The following is a 24111-nucleotide window of genomic DNA, read 5'->3' as shown; positions in this document are numbered from 1 at the left end:
ACACATGTATATTTAAACATTTACTGTGTTGTGTGCGTGTCTAGTTGAGGGAGGGCTGAGGCGACTGAACTGAAGAATGACAATGCATGTCTGTGCAGCTACATCTTCCCCAGGAAGTGTAGTGCAATGGAATGGAGTGGAGAGCAGGGCGCTATGGGGAACCCTTGAGCCTATGCCAGGGAGAGAAGGGGTGTGGAGAGATGCACAACGCCTGGAGCTGCCACAATTTGACTCCAATTGCCGCTCTAATGACAGGATTGAGAAACAGAGGGATTAACGTAGATTAAATGTTAAATTCCAGTTGGATTGATTCAGAGAGGGAGAGGGGGACAAGAGAGTAAAAAGAGAGAGAGAGAGAGAGACAGACAGACAGAGACAGAGAGAGAGAGAGGTGGCGGGGGGTGGGGTGTGATATTGTGAGTCTGTACAGTATCTGTTTGTATAGTACCCGGGAAGAAAGGATCATGGGGTCACTTTTAGGATTATCAATTGATCAACCAATCAATCAATCAATCAATCAATTATCAATCAATCAATTAATCAATGGTACAATTCCCATTAGCAGTTACAAAGCATTACCTCTATGGGAAGGCTTGTTGAAGGAAAAGAGAGCCATCAGTGAGCTGAAGCATTATATTGACAGGAGGGTTAGAGGAGGTCAGTTAGCATGTAAGCAGGCTTTTATAGCACGCTTAACGGGGCACTGGTGATGTTCAGACGCTTTGACACGCTTTGCAGACTCTCACTACTTTGGACTCAGGTTACACCATTCTGCTTTATTGCTATGTTTTGAGCACTTGGGTATGATGAGAAGGCATAAAAGCCTTTTTAAAGCGGGCATTGTGCGTGACTGATATCTATGATTGCTTACTTCGTTGACGCCTACGCGTTTAATGCTATTGCAAGTATGCAGGATAGGGACATGCTATGTCTTGCCTCTCTCACTGCAATCTCTCGCTTCTATATTGATCTCCACTTCAACCACTGACATGGAACCGCATGCAAATGCACACAAGCACGCGCGCACGCGCGCGCACACACACACACACACACACACATTCACACACACACACACACACACACACACACACACACACACACACACACACACACACACACACACACACACACACACACACACACACACACACACACACACACACACACACACACACACACACACACACACACACACACACAAAATATTTGGTTTTGAATTCTTGAATACTTCTGCCGGAGTATTTCAGGCATTTTAAGCACACAGACTATATTCAGGAGTCAGAGACTTCAAATAAGCCAGGTGAAGTGGTAAGCGTCTCATGAAGACTCTTGTCAGGATTGAAAAGCCTTTATCCACTGAGGCATGTCAGGGAGTCGCTGCCTTTTTACAGGAAATGTTTTCAGGAAAGGTTTTGTGGTGTGATTGGTGAAGATGGGTTAAGCTTGAGGAGAGTGAATACACTCAGGGTTCATCGCATTTCGCATTACACCAAAAAAATGCATGGACATTTTGACATTTCCTTGGCACGTCATTGCTGACATCAGATCATAAACTCATAAAATGGTCTTCTAACAGGTGTGTGAAGTGGCCGTGGTAAGACATTTGTTCATTAACACAGCAGAGCAGAGACAGTCAACTGAAATCGTCAGGATTTGTTATGAAAGCGCATGATGTCATGTCAAAATATGATCATTTAATTATGTTACATTTGGCAGACGCTGTGATCCAAGCGATTTCATGCCGTATATAAAAGGTGGTTGTGTTTAAGTTTAACTTTCTGCTGCTAAAACAAAAGGCCTTTTCAAAACGCATGCTGTGGCAGGTACCAGCACAGTGCATGTGTGAATACAGTCTCTTTTCATGTCGATATGAGAAACCCATCAGGCTGAGCTATGGTGTTTTTGGGTTTGGACTATGTTATATATGTTTGACTGTGTGTGCTGGTGTGGGCTATGTCATTAGTATCTTGGTTGCTCATCTCGACAAGGCAGCCAGGGTTGCCAGATGTGACTGATGATATCCAGTCCAATAAATGCTCAAAAAGCACCTGGAGGCACTAATTTCCGCCTGATTTGAACCAAATGCGATTGATCTTCATAAATCTAGAGAAATCCGCCCTGGGGCCTGCAATCTGGCAACCCTGAAAGCAGCCCATTTTGATAGAGCTCCCAAAGAACAGCAAATCGCACTGAACACCTGAACACACATGAACAAGACGCAACTAAACTTTGGCACAGGCCCAGAATGCCAGTGACGCGTTTCAGCTCTGCCATCTATAAAACATCAAGTAATTGCAGGTGAAGTCAACGTCAATGGACACAGTGGTGCCCTGAAACAGAAAAAAAGATTTGTTTAAATTGTTATAATTTGAGACCTTGCGTTGACATGCCCAACGTCGCTTGTTACGGGAAGGGTTAAGAGAGGGAGAGAGAGAGAGAGAGAGAGAGAGAGAGAGAGAGAGAGAGAGAGAGAGAGAGAGAGAGAGAGAGAGAGAGAGAAATGTAGGCCTAGTTGAAAATGATTTGGCCAGTCAACTGACAACTGAGTGTGATAGGCGCTGATAGACTGAATATCACCTTCAGTGCCAAGTCAAGCCCTCCACATTATTACATTCCACTTAGTAGACAGTTATAGTAACTAGAGCCAGGGCCGGATTAATGCACAGGCTAGATATGGCTGCCAGGAGGGCCCCCGACTGACTCAAGTGGGGGGAATGAACAGTAATGAACATAATCACAGAATTATGTCAAGATGAGTTTTCAGTCTTGGTCATACTGATTCCTGGCTATGAATTATGATGCCGTCTAAGCAATTATATCATTGAATTTGCATTCTGCGGGGACTTACAGCAACCTGTCGGCCAGGGCCCCATGCCATCTTGATCCGGCACTGCCTGGAGCGATTAGAGGGAGGGACGTTGCCTTGCTCAAGGGAGCAGGAGAACTGGTGCGGGATTCACACCGGCAACATTTTCATCAATTTACAGATATTTAGGTGTGCGGTTGAGGGTGGGAGGGGTGAGGGAGGCTACCAATTACTTCAGGGTCCTGGGAGACCTGATGTAGGATTCAGCCTTACAGTTTAGAGGGCCCCTCAAACTCAAACTCAAGTTACAGGCTCCCTGGCTAAAGCAATGGGGGAATGAGCCTTTTTCTCGTAATACCAGACACCTATGCATTTGAAGCATGTTCAAGCTGCATCCAGTGGCATAGACATACTGTATCTCAAGAGAACAGGAGATATGTTATGGGATTCACACCTGCAACATTTGGATCAGCACACAGGTATTAAGAGGGGACAGTTCCCGTGGGGGTGTATTAAGGGAAATCAACAGGGGTCAAAGGGCGACAAAGCGGTCAGTTCTCACAGGCCCAGGGAGAGGGGGGTCTAGAATTGGGCTCCGATCACACCTAATAATCTGCTTTTGCAGGGCAAGCATCATTCTTAAAAAGCCTTAGAATTTTGTAAATCCACAAATTTACCAGCCAGCTTCCTGGGTCTGACCCAAGGGAAATGCATTTCCCTTACATTGCTATGGATTGTAATGAGAAAGTAGGAACATCCCCATTTGCATCACATTATACTGTACGGAATGTGTTTGCCTTGTCTTTGCATAAATCATGTCCCACAGCTGTTTTAGTGGACACTGCAACTGCACACACACCGTGGAGGCTGCGCAGGACACACACACACACACACACACACACACACACACACACACACACACACACACACACACACACACACACACACACACACACACACACACACACACACACACACACACACACACACACACACACACACACACACACACACACACACACACACACACTCCTTCACTCCTTGTCTTGTGGCAATAAACAGTTTACAAACTTACTTACTCACTCACTTACATACTTACTTACTGTTACTAACTTATTTACTCACTTACTTACCGTAACTTACTGATCTACTCACTCACTTACTTAATTACTCACTGACTTGTGTAGCCCAACAGGAGAAGCCAGATAAAGTGTAACCCTGTACTGTGGTGGATACTGCACTTCTTTGCTATGTGTGTTTTATGTTGCAGTGTTTACATTGCTGTGTCGTTTGTGGTATTGCTATGTTTATATTGCTGTCTTCATAAGACGTTTACTGTACACAGTTGGGAGAACTGACGTTTCAAACCCTGTGCAAAACCTGTACAAGCATGCCTCTTTTTTTTACAATAAACTTGAACTTCAACTACTTTGAACTTTGGATGTTGGCCACTCTAAGGACCTGCTGGAAATTCCGGTTGACCAGTGACGACCCTTTGCCTTGTGTCGTCAGGTGCTTTTTTTTCCTAGAAGTAAAACCTAAGACAGGCTGAGTCAAGAAAAAAAACTCCCCTCACACTCTCATCCCTTTGCCCCAAAGGCAACAAGGTGCAGCAGGTTTTCCCCTTCTTAACAATTCATTGTTATCAATTATTAATCATTAATTATTCACCATTTTGTGTGGTCTTTTTATTCTTGACAGGATAGTTTGAGAGAGAGACAGGAAATGTTTGGGAGAGAGAGAGACGGGGAAGGGTCAGCAAAGGACTCGGGCCGGAATCGAACCTGGGTCGGCCACGTAGCATACGAGTGCCCTACCATTAAGCCACGGTAGGGCCATTATTCACCATATTTAACAGAATTGTAAACACTGTTCAAGATAAATACACATAGTTGCAAAGATGCTGCTCCCGGTCGTAGTGGGTTAAATGATCATCTTTTTATCTCACTGATGAAAACCATTCCAAGTGTTTTTAATGTTTTGTTTTATATAAGCACAAGACGCAAGACACATTGCCAAACAGCAAACACCATCGAAATTATTTGGCATAATATAAATAAAAAGGTCTGTGGGCAGCTATCACTGCGGTAGCCCCAGGGGTGAAACGAACCTCTTGAGGGAGAGAGCGGAGAGAGAGAGAGAGAGAGAGAGAGAGAGCAAAGGCCTTGTGCTTCAGTGCACAGTCCTGACTGTGAGAACTTTCACTGTCCAGACTTGTTTGATCTGATCCTGTCTTCAACCGAAGTGGGGGGACTGATGTTGCTGAAAAAACAACAGTGTGTGTGAAGCAGAGGGAAGGGGAGGAGGGGTAACAAAACCACCATCACCAAACATCGCACCCCTGGCTCTGTCTGCCTCAGACACTGAGACTGTCTCCAGTATTGTCTGTCTGTCTGTCTGTCTACCTGCTGCATTCTTGGCTGGGCATGGCATGCCCACAGCAGCCCCTGTGCCTTACGGCATGCCCTTACACACACACACACACACACACACACACACACACACACACACACACACACACACACACACACACACACACACACACACACACACACACACACACACACACACACACACACACACACACACACACACACACACACACACACACACACACACACACACACACACACACACACACACACACACACACACACACACACACAACACACACACACACACACACACACACACACACACACACTCACACACACACACACACACACAGGCACACAGGCACACACACACACACACACACACACACACCACACACACACACACACACACACACACACACACACACACACACACACACACACACACACACACACACACACACACACACACACACACACACACACACACACACACACACACACACAGCAACTGCATCATCTCTCGCCACCCCCACTTTTTCTGACTCCCCTTCATCCTGGAGGTTGTGGATCTTGGCACGTGATAAGTGATAAGTCATCCTCCCCCTCTCCGAGTAGGTGGAGATGTAAGCGGGGCAAGCAGGGCATTTGCCCCTGGGCCCCAGGGCCCTCCTGTGTTGGTGGTAGGGGCCCTATTATGACCTGGGCAGGCTGTATGGGGGGGTCCTGTCAGTGTTTTGCCCTGGGGCCTTGTGTGCAGTTGTTCCACCAATGCAGCTCACTGGGGCAAAGATGTGAGCTAAACACACCCGTGTGTATGCTATTAATCACTCTATGTGTTACTTTTCACACTCTAAGAGTTAAATCCCTTCTGCTCCTCCGTGCTGCAGATGAGGGTGGACACTGACAATGTGGCCAGAGTGGCATTTACAGTGACATGTGAAATGTGCACTACCATGGACAACCATGCGGGCTAAACGCATCACAAGCCTGTTATTAATCATTCCATTTGTTACTTTTTGCACACTTCTAATTGGGACCCTTATTTTGATCTGTACTGCAAATGATGGTAGGCACTGACAATGTGGTGGATATAGACCCGCTTTTATACGTGACACATGAAATGTACAAGGGCAACAATACTGGCTAAACATATTTATTTGTCAGTTCTGGAGGAAGGGTCTTTTGTGTTTATCTGTGTTATAAATTATGGGAGGCACTGACAGTGTGGCTAGACCTGCTTTTACTAGTAACACGTGAAATGGCAATGGTGGTGCTGGGGAGACAGACAGACAGACACACACACACACACACACACACACACACACACACACACACACACACACACACACACACACACACACACACACACACACACACACACACACACACACACACACACACACACACACACACACACACACAGAGACGAAATGTCAATAGCTCAGGGCAAAACTCCCGGAGACACCCCAAACATTGTGTCTGCATGTGTGTGTGGGAATGAGGAAGGTGTATCTCTGCCCCTTTTCCACACAAATACCGACACACACACACACACACACACACACACACACACACACACACACACACACACACACACACACACACACACACACACACACACACACACACACACACACACACACACACACACACACACACACACAGGTAAACATGCGCCCGCAAACACACACACACACGTACACACAGGAATGCGCGTACACACACACACACACACACACACACACACACACACACACACACACACACACACACACACACACACACACACACACACCACCACCACCACCACCACCACCAACAACAACAACAACAACAACAACAACAACAACAACAACAACAACAACAACAGAAAAACACCTGCAGAAGACCAACATCCTGCATACACTGGTGCATGCACACACACCTAGATACACACACACACACACACACATTGCATGCATGCAAGCATGCACAACCGCACACCTGTGTGCTTTCATGCGTTCACCACTCCTTAAAGGGGTATGCCACTATTTTGGGGCTTAACACAGTTAAAATCGTTGGCTGGGGTTTATAAAGGTGGTAAAGTGTCTTATTTTTCATGTAAGCCGTTGTCTTGCTTTAAGACGAGTTAAAAGAGGGAGCATGCCGCTAAGCTAGTGAAAGTCAATGCATCCGTGTAGCATGTTACAATGCTACACGGATCCATTGACTTTCAATAGCTTAGCGACATATTCCCTCTTTTAACTTCTCTTAAAGCAAGACAACGCTTAACATGAAAAATAAGACACTTTACCACCTTTATAAACCCCAGCCAACGATTTTAACTGTATTAAGCCCCAAGATAGTGGCATACCCCTTTAAGTGTGTTCCACAGAACTCTCTGCACTTGTGGTGCAATTCATGTGAAAGATACGCATTCGGAAGAACTGCTGCAGTTTCAAGATGGTGCGATATTCTGCGATATCTGCAGAGCTGCATGTTGACACACACACATACACACACACACACACACTCTCTCTCACACACAAACACACACACATGCACACACTGGGTGTTGCCTTACAGCTGATAAGGACCTGGAGGGGGCTTGATCTGGATTTTCCCAGTGTGTGTGTGTGTGTGTGTGTGTGTGTGTGTGTGTGTGTGTGTGTGTGTGTGTGTGTGTGTGTGTGTGTGTGTGTGTGTGTGTGTGTGTGTGTGTGTGTGTGTGTGTGTGTGTGTGTGTGTGTGTGTGTGTGTGTGTGTGTGTGTGTGTGTTATAAGAAAAGGGGAATTCCAGCCCTCTCGCAGCTCTCTTGTCAGGTAACTCCACTCTGTGGACTTTGCTGCTCAGAGCCCCCATTCTGTATTACATTATTCTTCTTGTTATCATTAATTCATTCTCTGCCTGGCTGGAGTTAATGTATACACAAAGTCCTCTTGGCCACTCGGTTTGGATTAATATTTTATTTAGCGTCAGTTCCTTATTGCTGCTCAGAAATTCGCATCGCATTACTGTCAAGGCTTTCTGAACAAGGCTTTTTGTTTCTAAAACCTTTATTGCTTTCGTCTTGTCACAACTTGGCGCCGCTGTCCATCCTAAAATGAAAACTTCTTGGAAACCTATCAGTCTTTGTCAGTATCATCAGTATCATCATCGTCATCCTCATCATCATCATCATCGTCATCAACAACAACAACAGCAACAGAATCATCTCTTGCAAATGTCTGAACACGTTGGCATTAGAAACATCTATATTTAAACACAACTAAGATGGACATCTTCCAACCAGCATCAAAATCCTCCAACCAACTACAATAAATAAATGTTTTATTCACAAAAATGACAAAACTTCTGATCAGCATGAAAGTGCTGTGTGTTTCATAACAGTATAGCACTCCGTTCCACTATCATTCAATGAGAAATCATAAAGTACACCTGCACGGGTATCTTATTACAATGCAGAGAACAACAACTAGTGGAGGCATCATGATGAGGAAATAGAATATCCACACAGGCTGCTTTGTAATCATATGTCTGTGGAGCTTCACACATGTCCATGTCACGACCGTCAAAAGAGCAGGACTGATTAAGTGGGCAAGAACTATAACTCCTGGTGTCATTTTTCCCCAGGTCAGGACAGGGGAAACATTTTGGATGCAAGATACAACACATATCATCTTCATGCTTTGTCATCTAGTGTGTCCAGAAAGTTGATGGCAAACACATTTCAGAATAGTGTATAAAGGCAAAGTCAAATAGAATCTAATTTGGCTCCATTTGAATATTTTACAAACAAGGCTCAAGTTTCAAGCAGGAGCCTTCTAGTGCCAGTGTTGGTGTGAGCATTGTTTAGAGTTCAGGTCTTCCTTTGCTCATAAGTATAGAATTGAACAGATGCACACTACTACATAATATGAACAAGGATTGTACAGGTAGCTGTTAATACCTGCTGGGCATTGCTGCCTGTCGCACCTCCTCCGGTGCCCATGGGTCAGCGAGAGAAAATAAGACTTGTGACACAAACATCTTTATTGTATCAATTACTAGACAAACATAGGGAATACACATTCATAATGCATGCAGAGGAGGTGCCTTCCTCAACGACCTTCGCAGGTAGCTGTAGCCTTACGCCAGAAGCAGATATCGTCAACAACAGTATAAATCTGGGCATATATACAGCCTCAGCTCTCTCTGCAGTAGCAGTAGTAGATCAGTATAGCAAGATCCGGATAAACAAGCCACGATTTACGATTGGGTAAAATATTACACTTTTCTTTTTTAAGTCACCAACTCCGTTAAGTGCATGGTATTGTCATTTACAGAACAGCTAAACATACACCTCAGTCATTCCATTTTCACTGATATATACCCAATATAGCCTATATATATTTGTTATTTTTTTATTTTATTTTATTTTTTACCGTGAATAGTTTAAACAAAGATAGGCTAGCTGTTAATTATATTATGCACAGGTGGCAGGTGTATCAAGGTTTTTATCCTTTCTTTCTTTCTTTCTTTTTTACTTGAAATTCACTTTTTGACCATGTGGTCATGTCCATAATGATGCATCTGTTGATGCCAAAAACAGGTGACATATTCCTTGAGTCCCCTGCTTTGTTGAGAAAGCCAGGAAAGTTCTTACATTCCTTCAGGTTCAATTAAGTATCTCAACTGTCAGTGGAAAAGCAAGAAGAAACAAGATATTATGAAAAATAATTTTTATTTCAAAACACACACAAACACACACAATCAAGTAAATACACGTTTAAAAAATGTGTTTTTTTGTTTGTTCTTTCAGTTGTAATACATACAAAACCAGTCACTTTTCTTGTTCTTCTTCCCCAAATATGGTGCTTTTTGTGAGATTCTAGGCCCTTGAATGAAATATACTACAGCGGTACATTTGAAATGAACAGGCAGTAATATTCTGCGTCTGGCGCTCTGACACTATAGGTAACACGCGTCTAGAGGGTCCCTTTTGAAGTAGCAGTCGTCGAGTGCAGTGGAGTAGGACCAGCAATCCGTGGTACCGTAGGAGTAATCTAATTGAGCCATGGGTTCCTGTGAGCCTGACAGCGGCGACAGGCAGTGGCACTGCTGGAGATTACAATACGGGTGGTGATTATCTGGCATGAAACCGCAGCCAAGGTCCATCTGCGTCGGCGAGCTGTAACACGAGGACGAGGTGGAGGATGAGTAGGAGTAGGGAGACGAATACGGATTGCAGTCCACCGGGCTCGGCAGATTGAAGGAGTCTGATGGGGAGTTTGGAACCTGGGGGCAAAAAGAAGACAGAACAGAATAGAAAAAAAAATCAGTTTTACGCGTGGCGTGCACTTCCCTGTATGCATCAAAATGCCTGTCAGTGATCATACAGATGTTGTATCCTGTGCAGACTGGATGACAGTATTCCCAAAGAATAAAAATATGAAACGCAGTTTCCCATGAAAAAATGGCAGAGCATACCACGCAGTTGCTGTAGTAGTCCAAGTTTGGTGGAGAATATCCTTGAGACGAGTACTGAGAATAAACTCCGCTGCTATTAAAGTGGTCTGTTGACATCATGTTTATCATCATTTGGTGGTCACCGACGTATCCATTGTCCAGAGGCATGTTGCACATGTTTTCTGTGTAAGATCGCGACGGCAGATTGTTGCATGGTGGTAGTAGCGACTTGGTGGGGGGACAGTCTATGAAAGAGAATGAAAGAGAGAGAAATATAGACATGGATAAGCCTAAGGAGACATTTAAATTAGCAGATACTTCAGATGTGATGTCACGGGCCCATCAGCCAACAGCCAAATCACATTTAAATGCAAGTTCATAAAAGGCAGCTAAACTGCTGCACTGATATAAAAGGCTGAAAGAGGCAATAGTAAAATTAGCATTTTCTTTCCTTTTTTCACCTCTCTCTCTCTCCCTCTCTCGTGCCCTTAAAGCCCTGTCAGCAAGAAGGATGCTGACTATGCATGTAAGTTTTCATCCAATAGTTTATTGGGTTAGAGGCAGAGATGCGACATGTGTAAGACATGCTATTTTCATTGATACACTAGCAAATCATATTGGTTCATGGACTAATTAGGTTGATTTGACTGGGATGATCAATTGTTGTTACATTGTTTTTCTATAGAACCCGAGACTACGCCATAACTTCTTTGTAATATTGTAAATAGAAGACGCACAGCTATGGGACAGGCCTTGGTGTTAATTATAGGCTAGACTGTTAGTTGTTTTATCTAAGGGATCACACGGGGTTTTATTATGGTTTTTATTACAACAGTTGTGCACATCATTAGAGCCAGTGCCACTTAGACCCACCGGGCAAGGAAGTAACTGAAGAGACTTCGACACTTGCTGGGGCTGGTGATTTCTGTGAAGAAAGAGAGAGGGACACAGAACATCAATTTCACTGACTCTGATCACGTTAAGAAGCCCATTGAGAATATTTAACACGGCCCATATATGTTAACAAATTAGCGACTACTGATGTGTAACTCAGATTGAAATGATTAACTTTAAATCTTACCGCCACGGGTTTAATGGCTTCTTGGCACGCTCTTTTTCTCTGCAGAAGTTCTTTCACTGTGATCTTCACTCTCACACCAACATAGACCCTGCTTTTTTCTGGAAAGAAAGAGGATAACTGTGTTATTCATAAACGGTGCACGTTTAACAGTATCAAAAATGGTGAATTACACGACACTGTCCCTCATCCATGGGCCCCCCAGATACTTAACACACACTTTCTGTGACAATGTGTAATATTTCATATTTTGCTGAATTCACTTTAGCTAGTGGAAGTCACTGTTGGAATACCAAAGATAGGTTAATGTGACTCGGTTGCCCACTACTTTATTCAGCATGTTTTACTCAGGCTCACTGTAATTTAAAATTGAATGGATCCTATTCACATGTAGCAGCTGGGGTAACGACCGTCTCTGGCTAAGCCGAGACTAGTTGGCATCGAGCGGGTTGGGAGTCTACCTCCAGAGGGATTTTGCGGAAGGAAAACCGACAAAGAAAAGGTAAAATCTCGAGGCTAGACGACCACTGGTCTTTACGCGCCAGAATATATTGTTGGTTTAATTCGATGTGCGTAGTGTGGGGTTCTCGTCGACAGATATGAAAACGGGAGAAAATAGAAACAAACTTGTTGATAGAAAGAGCGAAGAATTCCACGAGCCTACAGCGAGGTTACTTCCTGGTCGTATAGGCTACTGCGCTGATTGAAAAAAAAGTCGGACAAACGTCAGGAAAAGTTACCATTTGGGCGCGTTGAACGCAACGATCAATCGCCACTTTCAATCTACAATTACACTGTAGTGAGTATTTGTTTTAATCTGCATGCGTTTCTAGGAGCACATACGGTTTTGGGGAATAGGAAAAGTGAAAATATGCGCCAATTGTGCCTGTAAGAAAGGGCGACATTCCTGCGTAAAAAAGTGCGCGCTACACTATGATCGGGTGATTTTCTTGGCGCTTTGAACGTTTTATTCTCCCTGTTTCCGTCAGATAAGTGTTCCTTGTCGTGTTGCAATATCATATGATCCGCGTTTGAACTATCATGGGCACATTCTTGAAAATCTGACGAGTTTGGCGCATTGCGTAAAGTATAGGATCCGGGTAATTTGACTATACACGACAATGACTGTCCATGCTTATGTTGTGAATAAAACCATCAGAATCAAAAAGTATTTAGTTATAACGCTATAGTGGGCTCAGTTTTTTTTATCCAAGTCACCTAGTATTTGAATAGTCAAAACAACGCCACTCAATGGTTAAGGATGTGAAGGAATCGGAAATCATCTCATGTCGGGGGTGGCAAACTGTGCCGGTGTTGGCGTGATGCGATTCGCACTTGGGAGTAGGCTATTTGGGATCGGAGGGCTGTTGAGCCCATTCTGATAAATATTCATGTATTAAGATATCCGTTTAGCAAGAGTCTTCATCGTGGATATCATGGGATTCGTAGTCCAATGCACTAACATGTAGACTACAAAGTTCGTGCCAACTCGCATTCATGTTCATAACGCACATCACGCAGTATAAAATATTGCCATTGGTTATATCTTAAACTAAGCTGGCTCGTATTTTGTGCCAGTGAGACTTTTGTCTCCCATTACGCAATAAATACAGCGTTGTAAAGAAAAAAAGATGAGTTGAAACATGTACTGATGCCAAGAAAACCGAGAAGGTTATAGTTTTATAAACCACTACGATTCCCCGATTCCGCATGGATAAATTAATATCCCAACAGCTGCCTAATTGTATGCAGTTGAAAAGATAGCCTGCTTCTCTCTGTCTGAAATGGGTATAAAAGTAGTACAGAAGCACACAAGTTTTAAAATAAAATGATTGCAAAGCATGTGATTATGATGGTCCTTGTCATATTAAACTCTAATTAATGTTTGTATTCTGTTCTCTTTCTTTGTCTGTCCTCAGGTCGTTCGTGTCAAGAAAAAACATAAAAATATGAAAATGATGTCCAACTCACCAGACATGATGGCTAAGAGAGGTTTAAAAAGCCTGGGGAAGCCTGTTCAGAATCCTCAACTTCTTGGTCTTGGCTGACTTCAATGGCCAAGATCGAATTATCCACAAAAGTGCCACAAAATCTACCCAAAGACCACTTAAAGTCCTCTTAGAGCATACAACAATATAGTAATATAGCTGGGGATATATTAGTTTGAGTTTTTCTCTCCCCATGCCTACTATTTAAAACCCCTAGAACTCCATGATTTGACAATGATTTGATTGCGCGATACTTTCAATTTGAATATTCAAAGGCTTCGCTAAAGTACGATATTTTTCAATATATTTGCACCACAAATGTATATAACAACACTTAATGTAATAGAATATAGTGTTTATTACCTCCCTAACCAAAAATTATTGACTAATTTTACACTTTTTATCCTCCTTTTGATGAAGATGGTGTAACTCCCATAGTTGGGCTATAATTCAACTTTCCATTAATATGCCGCCACCAAACACTACTATAAGACTCACATGAAGTTCCTGACACATTATCGACCATATACTGTGTAGATAATCGATTAAACTTGCGTTTATAATGCAACTTTAAGGACAATTTCATAAAATAATAGGGTTTGTGGGCGTGGCATAAGGCAGCAGCCATGTTCTCCATCAGTGCATCAGTGAGGCCACTCTCCTGCCCTGCAGTCCTCTCATCACCTTGCAAAACATTAGTTTAACCATAAATATGACTTTTAATACAAATTATTACCAATTTGCGATATTTATGCCTTCCTAGAAGTCCATAAGTGCCAATACTGTACACAAATAAAACTCCATTAAGGCCCCATAGGAAATTCTCATCCACTGGATACATATATTTGATGAAACATTATTTCTTATAGCCTACACGACGTGCTGTTTCTTTATTAACTTCTTCCACATTTAAATAAACTCCAAAAACCTTTAAAAAGGTGTGGGTATCTGACATCTGACACTAGGCCTACACAAAGTGTTCCAGGTCCATAAAGTTTAACCTTTGTTTGGAAGAACCCAGACATAAGTCATGGAAAAGTGTATTTCTTTTATTATACGATATGCCTATTGATTTCAAGCGGATGCATGGAAGGTCCTGCACCTTGTTCATCTAACAAACCACACATCCACGCACTCAAACTTCAACAATATGGGTAGAACAGTTTGTGTGTTTTTTTTAGATGTATGAGATCCAGGATCTATAAAGTCCAACGATGCGCTCGGTCGTCTTGGAGCGCAACAGGTGATGCTGCATGGGGGTCACCGAGGTCTTCCACGAAGGCTTAATTAACAAAACAAAGAAACAAAAAACCCTAAAAACTAAAAAAAAAAAAATAATCAAGCAGCAACTGCTGAGTTAGGAATTATTTGATGCCTTGTGCCTTGCGCGCGTGCCAACAAAGCTTCCAGCTTGTGTGATTTGTAACCGTATGGTTTGCCAATGCGCAGATCATAAAATAGACTGCAGGCCATGATTAACCTACCAAAAATGGGAATACATAAACTACGCATTACAAAAAACGTATGGCCAAATAATTATAAAAGTTAGAAAATTACCATAGCACTCTGTGGCTGCGAGAAAGCAGTAGGACATCAAAAAGAAAGAAATGCCATTTCTCCCAACCAGATAATACCAGGTGCCAAAAGATCATTCCAAATGCGTTGGTTTGATACAACAGCGTCATCTAGTGTCCTTTCGTGCAAGGAGTCTGACTCCTGCAAGTGCACCTGCCGAAGGGTTCTATAATAGCATACAGTATTTATTAAACGGTGTTCATTTCAAATTCAAACGTTTGTCATCCGATGTCACACAAAAAATAAACAAAGTGAAAGTGAGTGGACTTGAAATGAGGGCGCAATAGGCCTATAATCCTCACAATCAAACCATTATGCATATAAATTACATGCAAGCTATCAATTAATAGCTTAGGCCTACCTATTTCAGCAAAGTGCTGCAGTCAATATTCATATTATTACACCATTATTAGTAGCAGAAGTAATTTCATTTACAGTGCCTGTCTGTCACAACATTTCCACCATGTACAAAACACCAAAATTATCATAGCGTCAATATAAGTAGGCCTATTGTTTGTTCAAAGTTAATGTTTGTTTACCTGGACAAACCTGATGTAAAATTACTACACATTATTATTATTATTATTATTATTATTATTATTATTATTATTATCCCGTTTTAAGTCAAAGAATTACACAACATTCCCAATTGAATTCAAAAATCACTCATCCACCTCCAGAGGAAAGCATCTCATATGTACAATGACATTTCCAGCTTGTATGGAAAGTAATGTCATGCAGTGTCATAATGATGACTGGTGTCTTCCAAAACAGTAAACAGCAGGAGTTTGACAGTTGACCCTGCAGATCCAACATGGCCGACGTCTCCCGTCTCTACTGCACTCTATTCTTGTCTAGTGAAGGACTCTGGTGCTTTTATGAATTCTATTAATTAGGCCAAATGAATAACCACTGGCGCGTAAAAGTATGGTGCTTTTTATCTGCTGTAGTTTTGGGCCTTTCCAAGTATTGTCTCAGTGTCTCAGAGTCACTCTATACAGTACATGAAGTGTCAGGTGACTTAGGCAGGCAGGTCTATGTATTTACGTTGTTTACTCCTCCGTCCACATGCTTCTCTCAGTCTTAAAAAGTCCTGCGGAGCTCATAGGAGGACCAGGAGGCGTTCACGTCCCCCTTGGCCCAGTGGGAGCCATCGCTCAGCCCCGCCGGAGCCCCACCGTCAACCTCCTCCGTGGACAGAGGGGTCATTTTTGGGGCCAGGTCAGCAGACGAGGCCATGTAGGGGCCACAGGGGTATGCGGAGGGCGGGTGCTGGTAGATGCCCCCCGCGTGGGGGTAGTGGGCCTCATCCAGGGGGTAGAGGGGGTACGGCTGCTGGGGGGTTGGTGGTGGAGGAGGTAGGCTGGTGACGGAGGTGCGGGGTGGGGAGTGGCACTGCGAGGAGGCCCCGGAGTCACTGGTGGTTGTGGTGGTGTTGCCCATGGAGGTTGCCAGGGGCTCAGAGGCAAGCGCTTCGGCAGAGAGGCCCTCCACCTGGGGCACAGGGTCAGGCACTGACACATCCCACGAGTCCCTCTGGTGGTGGAAGAGAGGCAGTGCAACATGGTTAGAGGAGAAGGAAAAGAAGAAAAGAAGAGTGCTGTGTTGGGTGAATTGTTTGAAGAATCGGGTGCTCTTCAAAAAAAGACATGAGAAACCTCAGGACTTAACTAGTGACCAAAATGTGAAGGATGTGTAAGAATTTGGAAGAATTTTTAACCTTTTTCCCTAAAAATCAGTGTTCCTCAGATCTTTGAGACTACAAGGAGCCTACTGTTTAGGCTTTCACATTTTGGGGATACTCACAAGCTAAGTACTGAAGTTTAGAGGAAAATGAGGCATACCCATGCTTCTACACTATGTATAACGAGAAGTAAAATACAAAATGTATTGTTCACACCACAGTACATAGGTCTGATTGAACATGCAAGTGTTCAAATAAAATTATGAATAAAAAATCATTGATAACATTTGAACCTGTTTTATAACGTCCGTTATCTCTGTCTTTTTCTTTCACACATTTCTTAGTCATATTGTCTGTCATATTTGATATGAAGTGGGGCAGCTGTGGCCTAATGGTTCAGGAGTTGGTCTTTCAATCTGGGGGTTGTAGGTTCGAATCCCCCCTGATCTCTCCCTACACCTGCATCCATGGCTGAGGTGCCCTTGAGCAAGGCACCTAACCCCACATTGCTCCAGGGACTGTAACCAACACCCTGAGAAATAGTAACTGTAAGTCGCTCTGGATAAAAAAGCGTCAGCTAGATGTAATGTGATGTAATGTAATTATGTTAACACTCCTGGCAGTTCAGGATCTCTATCTAAAGCAACTTACACAATCTGAATAAGAAAACAATGATACTTAGTATAAAGTAAAATAAGTAATTAGTGTATGAAATGTGAGAGCTACCGTGGTAATGCCATGGACGACCACAAAAACCCAATGCAGTTAATAAAAGTGGACTTCAGAAAACAATTGGAAGCATTTTGGGGCATTTTTCCCCAGTAAGTGCTTGATGAAGGTACTTTGATAAATAACCATGCAAAGGGATTCAATCTCAAGGTAAACATTAATGCTGAGAGCTGAGAACGCTGAGAAATTTCTGTCAAATACTGCAGTAGCATTTCAACTATATTATTAATTAATCTGTTTTATTATCACTATATTATTAACTAAACTATATTATTAATTAAAAATAGCCATGTTTACAATGGCAATGGCAATTGATTATATTCAAAACATGAAACTCCGTCAACACCACTCACATCAGCACTATGCAGCTACGCGAAACAAAGAAAACAATTGAAAGTAAAAAAAATCAGTGGAAGTCAGTGTAAAAAAAAGTGAGTGAAAAAAAACAATATACATACAACATTTTAGTTTTTGGATGATTTATTCCTAAATTTCTGACAAATAGTAGCAGTTGCAGCCATGCGGCGTTACGCTGCACTCCTGAGTGTTTATGACCCAGCAAGGTGGGAGTTTCAGGGGGGCTTAAGTCCTTCGCCAGGCCGCGTACATACAGTGGCTGCGTTACAAAGACGGGATTAGCAAGATCATAAAGAAGCTATTATTATGGAAGGATTACTCTTTAAACCGGTAAGCGATGCTGGCGAAACATTAGTGATATTTGAACTCAACAGCCAAACAAACAGACAATAAAACCAAGCCACCACCACCCCAGCCCGCCCCCAACACATACACACACACACACATACAAACACACACACACACACACACACACACACACACACACACACACACACACACACACACACACACACACACACACACACACACACACACACACACACACACACACACACACACACACACCACTTTCCCCTCGCTGGCATTTTGCATAAGCACGACCTCTCCTATTCCTTCCCAAGCATACTCACACACACACACAGACAGACACCAAACCTCTGCCCCCCCCCCCCCCACCACCACCACACAGGCACACACAGGCACATATGCACACACAGACAGACACAGACACAGACAGACAGACACAGACAGACACAGACAGACACCAAACCTCTGCAGGTCACGCACCCTCCACAAACGAAACAGAGGCATAGGCACAAACACACCCCAAACCCCTGCCCTGCGCTGCGCTCACATACCCTGACAGAGAGAGAGAGAGAGAGAGAGAGAGAGAGAGAGAGAGAGAGAGAGAGAGAGAGAGAGAGAGAGAGAGAGAGAGAGAGAGAGAGAGAGAGCTGTGAGCATGTTTTGGGCAGCTTTGTCTGGAACTGTCATAACTCTAATCTTCATTAATCAGAGTGGTGCCGTGCACTAATTTCAGCCCTTTAGCGGTGTTATAGGAAGGACAATGTATTGTTCTACATTCACACCTTTACGCAGACCACACACACTTGGCTAATCTAGGATAACAAACATCATCATCGAAGATGTAAAATAATGTCTACAACACCAACGCTCCCATTATTATTTTTTAAATGATGATTGAGCAAGCACCCGTCATCAGGCACAACAATCATGGTGTCTGATGAAAGACACAGGCTCAAAATGTCAACATTAGACAGACATTGACGGTAACCCCTGCTTTTGCAGACTTGATTTCTTGCTTAAAGGGCAGGGCCATATTTAGCTTATGAGGTGCCCCTGGGCACTACAGCTCCCATCTGCCCCCCTTTCTGAACAATATAAGTAAAGCAGGTGTAGTGTGGTGCCCCTGGACACAGTGCTGCTGGCCTGCTGGATAACCTGGCCAACCATGGAGAGAGAGAGAGAGAGAGAGAGAGAGAGAGAGAGAGAGAGAGAGGATAAGGTGTTTGTTTAGTGAGCGAAAGCATAACACTTCAGGTACTCATCATTGTCCAGAGAAGCACGTTTTGAGTAGAAGAGAGAGAGAAGATCCAAGGCCCTCTAAGGTGAAAATATTTAGAAGCTCTGGCAAACGACTGAAATGTGTCAGCTTGTCCCATTTAGCAAAGGTCTTTTAATTTCACCTCAGAGCGTCTTGGATCTTCTCTCTTCTACTAAATACTTTTTATTTCTTGCTTTATTTGAGTTAATGATTTAGTACAGTACCCATACTGATTTCAGTGGATGTGTGAGAGTGTGTTTTTTGTTGCTGTTGTTGCCATCATATTTGTGTGTATTATTTTGTATTTATTTCTTTTTGTCCTATCTTGAATGGTTTTTGCATATAAAAATGGCCAACAAACTGATTTAAAAGTAATTAAATCCCCTGACCCCTATCTCAAACTCTTATGGGCTGCTGATGGATAATAAAATCCAGTAATGAAATACATTTTTGCTGCTTAACGCCATACATTTGGGCTTACATGCCCACGGGACCCCGGTTCGAGTCCGGCCGGGGTCATTTCCCAGCCCTGTCCCATCTCTCTCTCTCCCAGTCATTTCATGTCTACTCTCACACTGTCCTATAATAATAAAAGCCGAAAAGCCCCCCCAAAAAAACAATATAAAAAAGAAATACATTTTTGCACTTTAATACATGTATAACCCTCATTATGTGTAAACTGTTAAATTAAGTCTTGAGTTTTTCTTTTGTTTCAGACTGGTAAATGATACGACTTTTACATGTGTGAAACAAAAGAAAAATGTACGCCTGTAAGTTTTGCAGCCTACAAAAACATCACAATAAATCTATCCACTCTCTCACCATTAGCAGTTGCTCTGTGCCAAAGGGCTGCAGCAGCGAGGACAGGGCAGAGGAGGAGAACATGGAGCTCCCCCCAGTGGCCAGCGCGGTATTGCGGTAGTCCCCAAAGGACTCGGGGTAGTAGCTGTCGATGAAGGGGTACGGGGTGGGCATGGGCGCGCCGTCACACGAGAGGGCTTTGCCCCCCAGCGAGGAGGAGTAGAGGTCCGCGGAGAACTGTTTAGCCGAGGGGCAGAAGTCCGAGTCGGGGGAGAGGAACGGCCGTCTCATGCTGTAGTAGCCCGACAGCATATGGGAACCTGCAGACAGGCCAGGACACAGAGAGCAGAGCAAACGTAAACACACACACACACACACGTGTGCACACACGCACACATGCAAAATAAAGTAAACATACATAGTACATACACACACACTAAAACAAAAACACACACGCACACACACAGGTGTTTTTTATGGCCCTCCCTGCCCTTGCACCTCTACACCAGCCCTGCATACAACACGTCTTTATCAGTGCTGCATAACGCTACAGATAAAAGTGAAGTAACAACGTCAACAGCGAAACTGAGATAAAGGCCTTCAAAGTATTGGCATTACATTGGATATTGTAGTTACCGCAGATTTTACATGTGATATCTTTACAACGGGACACATTTGGACCATAAGGCTTTGTCACAAGATAAAGGAGGTGTTATGAAGACCATTTTCAGCCTAAACTCAATTTTGACAAAATATGATAATATCTCCATCCTCCTAGATCCCTCCCTCCCACTCCATCCTTGTTTTGATCTACTTCCTTCTGGCAGAGGGTTCAGAGTGTTTTGGCCAGGAAAGCTAACTTCAAAAATTCATTCATCCCCATAGCTGTACACACACTGAACACTCATTCCTCAAACAACTCAAACACAACAAACACATGCACGCACACGCACACGCACACGCACACGAACACACAGCCTTCAATCAAAAGACAATTTTCGAATATGGCGACATATTAGACAATACAGCTTTTTGAATCTTGAATCTTGAATATGTAGTTACTGCACTTTGCCTTTGTTTGGCAGTATACAGGCCTAGGATGCAGCTGTTTTGGTATCCTGAAGCTGTAATAGCTCAGCTGCAAAAGGTGGACCAGCATCACATTGAACCGTATGGGTTAGGAATGGGGTGGCACTTACATTCATAATGAATACTTTTGGCAATATAGTGTATGTATTCATGCTTGTACTGTACTATGTATGCGTATGTAATGCCATGTTTTACACAGTGCCTTAAGCCTGCTGAGTTTATATAGGCCTACGTAAGTTCGTGAAAACCCTCGAATGTTGCTTATATGTTCATGGCTTTGTGATAACATTAGCATATTCAAACTGAAGATGGGAAATCTGATTGTAGTAACAGTGGGCACTCATTTGCTTAACTCGCCTATTCTCAAACAAATGTATCAGATTAGCTATTAGATATGATTTAACACAATAAACATGTATGACTTCTGTTATGCATAGTATATAACACGTGTTATTTACCTTGCATAGGCATGAAGGACTGCTGAGTTGGGCTTCCCTGAAACAAAAGACAATACAAAACATTTAACTTGGTTTTGAATGGAAATTGGTTGGTTGGCTTTGTTAAAGGAAAAGTCACTTCATTTCAGGTAATTACTCATATGTACAAGTAGTTCAGTCCTGGTAAAATAGAGAATATGATTTGTCTCTATGTGTTTGTATTGCCTAGTTTAACAGTCTAGCCATATGAAGCATATCAATGGAAGTCTATAGAACCAAACAAAACATCAATAAATGAACTTATAAAGCTGTTTAAAATCAATGTAAAATTCACCAGAGGGCAAAACGGCTATTTCATTCCATCCGGTGATACCACATGCTGCGGTAGCGTTTCCCTGATAGTAGTAGGGAGAAGACTCTGTGTGCTGGATTTGAAGAAAACAATTTACTGCATAGCCTAAGCAGCACTCATAGATCTCAGAACTCCACCAAAGCAACTCAGTTCAGCACCAAAGTGGCATCAGCTCCAGCTATGGGGCTGAGCAAATGTCCGAAATTGTCACTGGCAAGTTTGGCAACTGGCAACCTTCACACCAACCAACCAATAAACAAAACCATGGCAAAAGAACATTGGTTTAACTCTAAAATGTTAAAATATCAGCCACTGGTCAATTATTATATCATCGTAGGCCTTGGATATCAATGCATATTAGTTGTTTAAGTATTTGGGAGCCTTGGACATGTACACAAACTTGTCCTAACAGGATTGCAACAGCCTGGACTATGCAAAACAACTGCAACAAGACTGTCAAAATAGTGTTCAGTCTTTGCCATCATAGGCAGTTTGTCCATCTGAAGATGAAGATGCCATGTATACCCACAGACAATATTGGACTGAATCCAATCACTCCTGGAAAACAACATTGTTGGAGGTAATTATAAAAGGCCAAGTGAGGTGTCAATCCTGCTTTCAGAAAATTAATACAGTGGTTATCAACCTTTATTGAACAAACATGTCCTTGACCTCCCCTTGGCCTCATCATAAACGTGTCAATGCTCCATTTAGTATTAAAAAAATAAAATAGACTAATGCCCACCACTTGCAACTGAGCGTAGCTCCCTCTCAACTGTCTCCTCATCAACACCCCATGGACTCCCTAACGCCCCAAGGGGGGCTGTAGAGAATCACTACGCTAATTGTATTGTCAACAGGCATGTTCATGGGGACCCAGGTTGGGAATGACCCAGGCCTGCCTCGAACCTTCCCCACCTCTTTCTCTCCCACTCGACAACAGACATGATATTCACTGTCCTATCCACACACACACACACAAAAACATAAAATATGTTGAAACAAAGGAAAATCAAAACTATCCTTCAAAACCGCATATTAGAATTGATGGAAATACACCAGTATTATCAGGCAGGTGGATCAGTTAATTAGTGAAATTACCCTTGACACCCACACACAGGCAAAACAAACAGGATTTAAACTCTGTCTGACATGTCTGATGGCTAAATATGATAAACGCTGATACATATGGTGACACTCAAAGGGGATTAAAGATATTTATGCTCTAATTATAACGTCGGAGTTGAAGCAAAAAAGTGTCAAGCTCCACAGAAGAAATGTGACTGGCCACAAGGAAACTGGCAGCAGCTGTAAACCTGGGGCCATATTGAGTTAGTCATAGATTCTAAAAATGTAGATTCTAAGCTTTACAATGACACATTACAATATCACCATGTGTAATACACTATGCATGGCAATAGCGCATGGATCTGTGGCCTTTTGAATGTGTTCACTTTGTGAAGTTAGAAAACTGGTAATTCCGCTCCGAAAAGTTCCTCTTGCCCAAAGAAAAGACATAAAGCTAGCCTTTTGAATGAGAAAAAATTTGCTTTTAGACAAACAAATTCTGTTTTCTGAAGCATGGCGTAGTTAAGACCTAAACTAGCAGATTAGGCAAAAAAAAAGAAAAACACAAAAAATAGAAAAATATGTATTTTTATATACAATATATAATTTTCTCAGTTTCGCACAGGCCTAGGCCCTACTTGTGGAGTGTTGTCTTGTGGCTATCACAAATACGGGCAACTTTGTAATCAGTGATCTAGATGAATGAGGGCCATCACAGACAATTTGGCTCTACAGCTCATGTCAGGGTAAGGACAGCAGGCACGGAATGGAAAT

General features: G+C 42.8%; 2 protein-coding genes across 2 annotated transcripts in view; both read right to left on the bottom strand.

The window, feature by feature from the left end:
• Positions 1 to 9903: 9903 nt before the first annotated feature.
• linc.pou2af1 (lnc RNA pou2af1) lies at positions 9904 to 11884 on the bottom strand. The gene is made up of 5 exons (XM_063206350.1): positions 11864 to 11884; positions 11694 to 11810; positions 11486 to 11537; positions 10634 to 10857; positions 9904 to 10441 (listed from the first exon to the last, which is right to left on the bottom strand). The coding sequence occupies exons 1-5, from the start codon at positions 11882 to 11884 to the stop codon at positions 10115 to 10117; spliced, it is 741 nt and encodes a 246-aa protein (XP_063062420.1). The 3' UTR covers positions 9904 to 10114.
• Positions 11885 to 14713: 2829 nt separating this feature from the next.
• si:ch211-213d14.1 (POU class 2 homeobox associating-factor 2) overlaps positions 14714 to 24111 on the bottom strand; it is a 24446-nt gene continuing 15048 nt past the window's right edge. The window contains exons 3-5 of the mRNA XM_063206262.1: positions 21939 to 21975; positions 20413 to 20711; positions 14714 to 16789 (exon numbers count right to left, since the gene is read on the bottom strand). Of these exons, the coding sequence (XP_063062332.1) occupies positions 16337 to 16789; positions 20413 to 20711; positions 21939 to 21975 (789 nt within the window). The 3' untranslated portion in view covers positions 14714 to 16336. The remainder of the gene's footprint in view (positions 16790 to 20412; positions 20712 to 21938; positions 21976 to 24111) is intronic.

The sequence above is a fragment of the Engraulis encrasicolus genome, chromosome 9 (genome assembly GCF_034702125.1).
Source record: "Engraulis encrasicolus isolate BLACKSEA-1 chromosome 9, IST_EnEncr_1.0, whole genome shotgun sequence".
Classification (NCBI taxonomy): Eukaryota; Metazoa; Chordata; class Actinopteri; order Clupeiformes; family Engraulidae; genus Engraulis; species Engraulis encrasicolus.
This window is presented reverse-complemented; position numbering and strand designations above follow the sequence as displayed.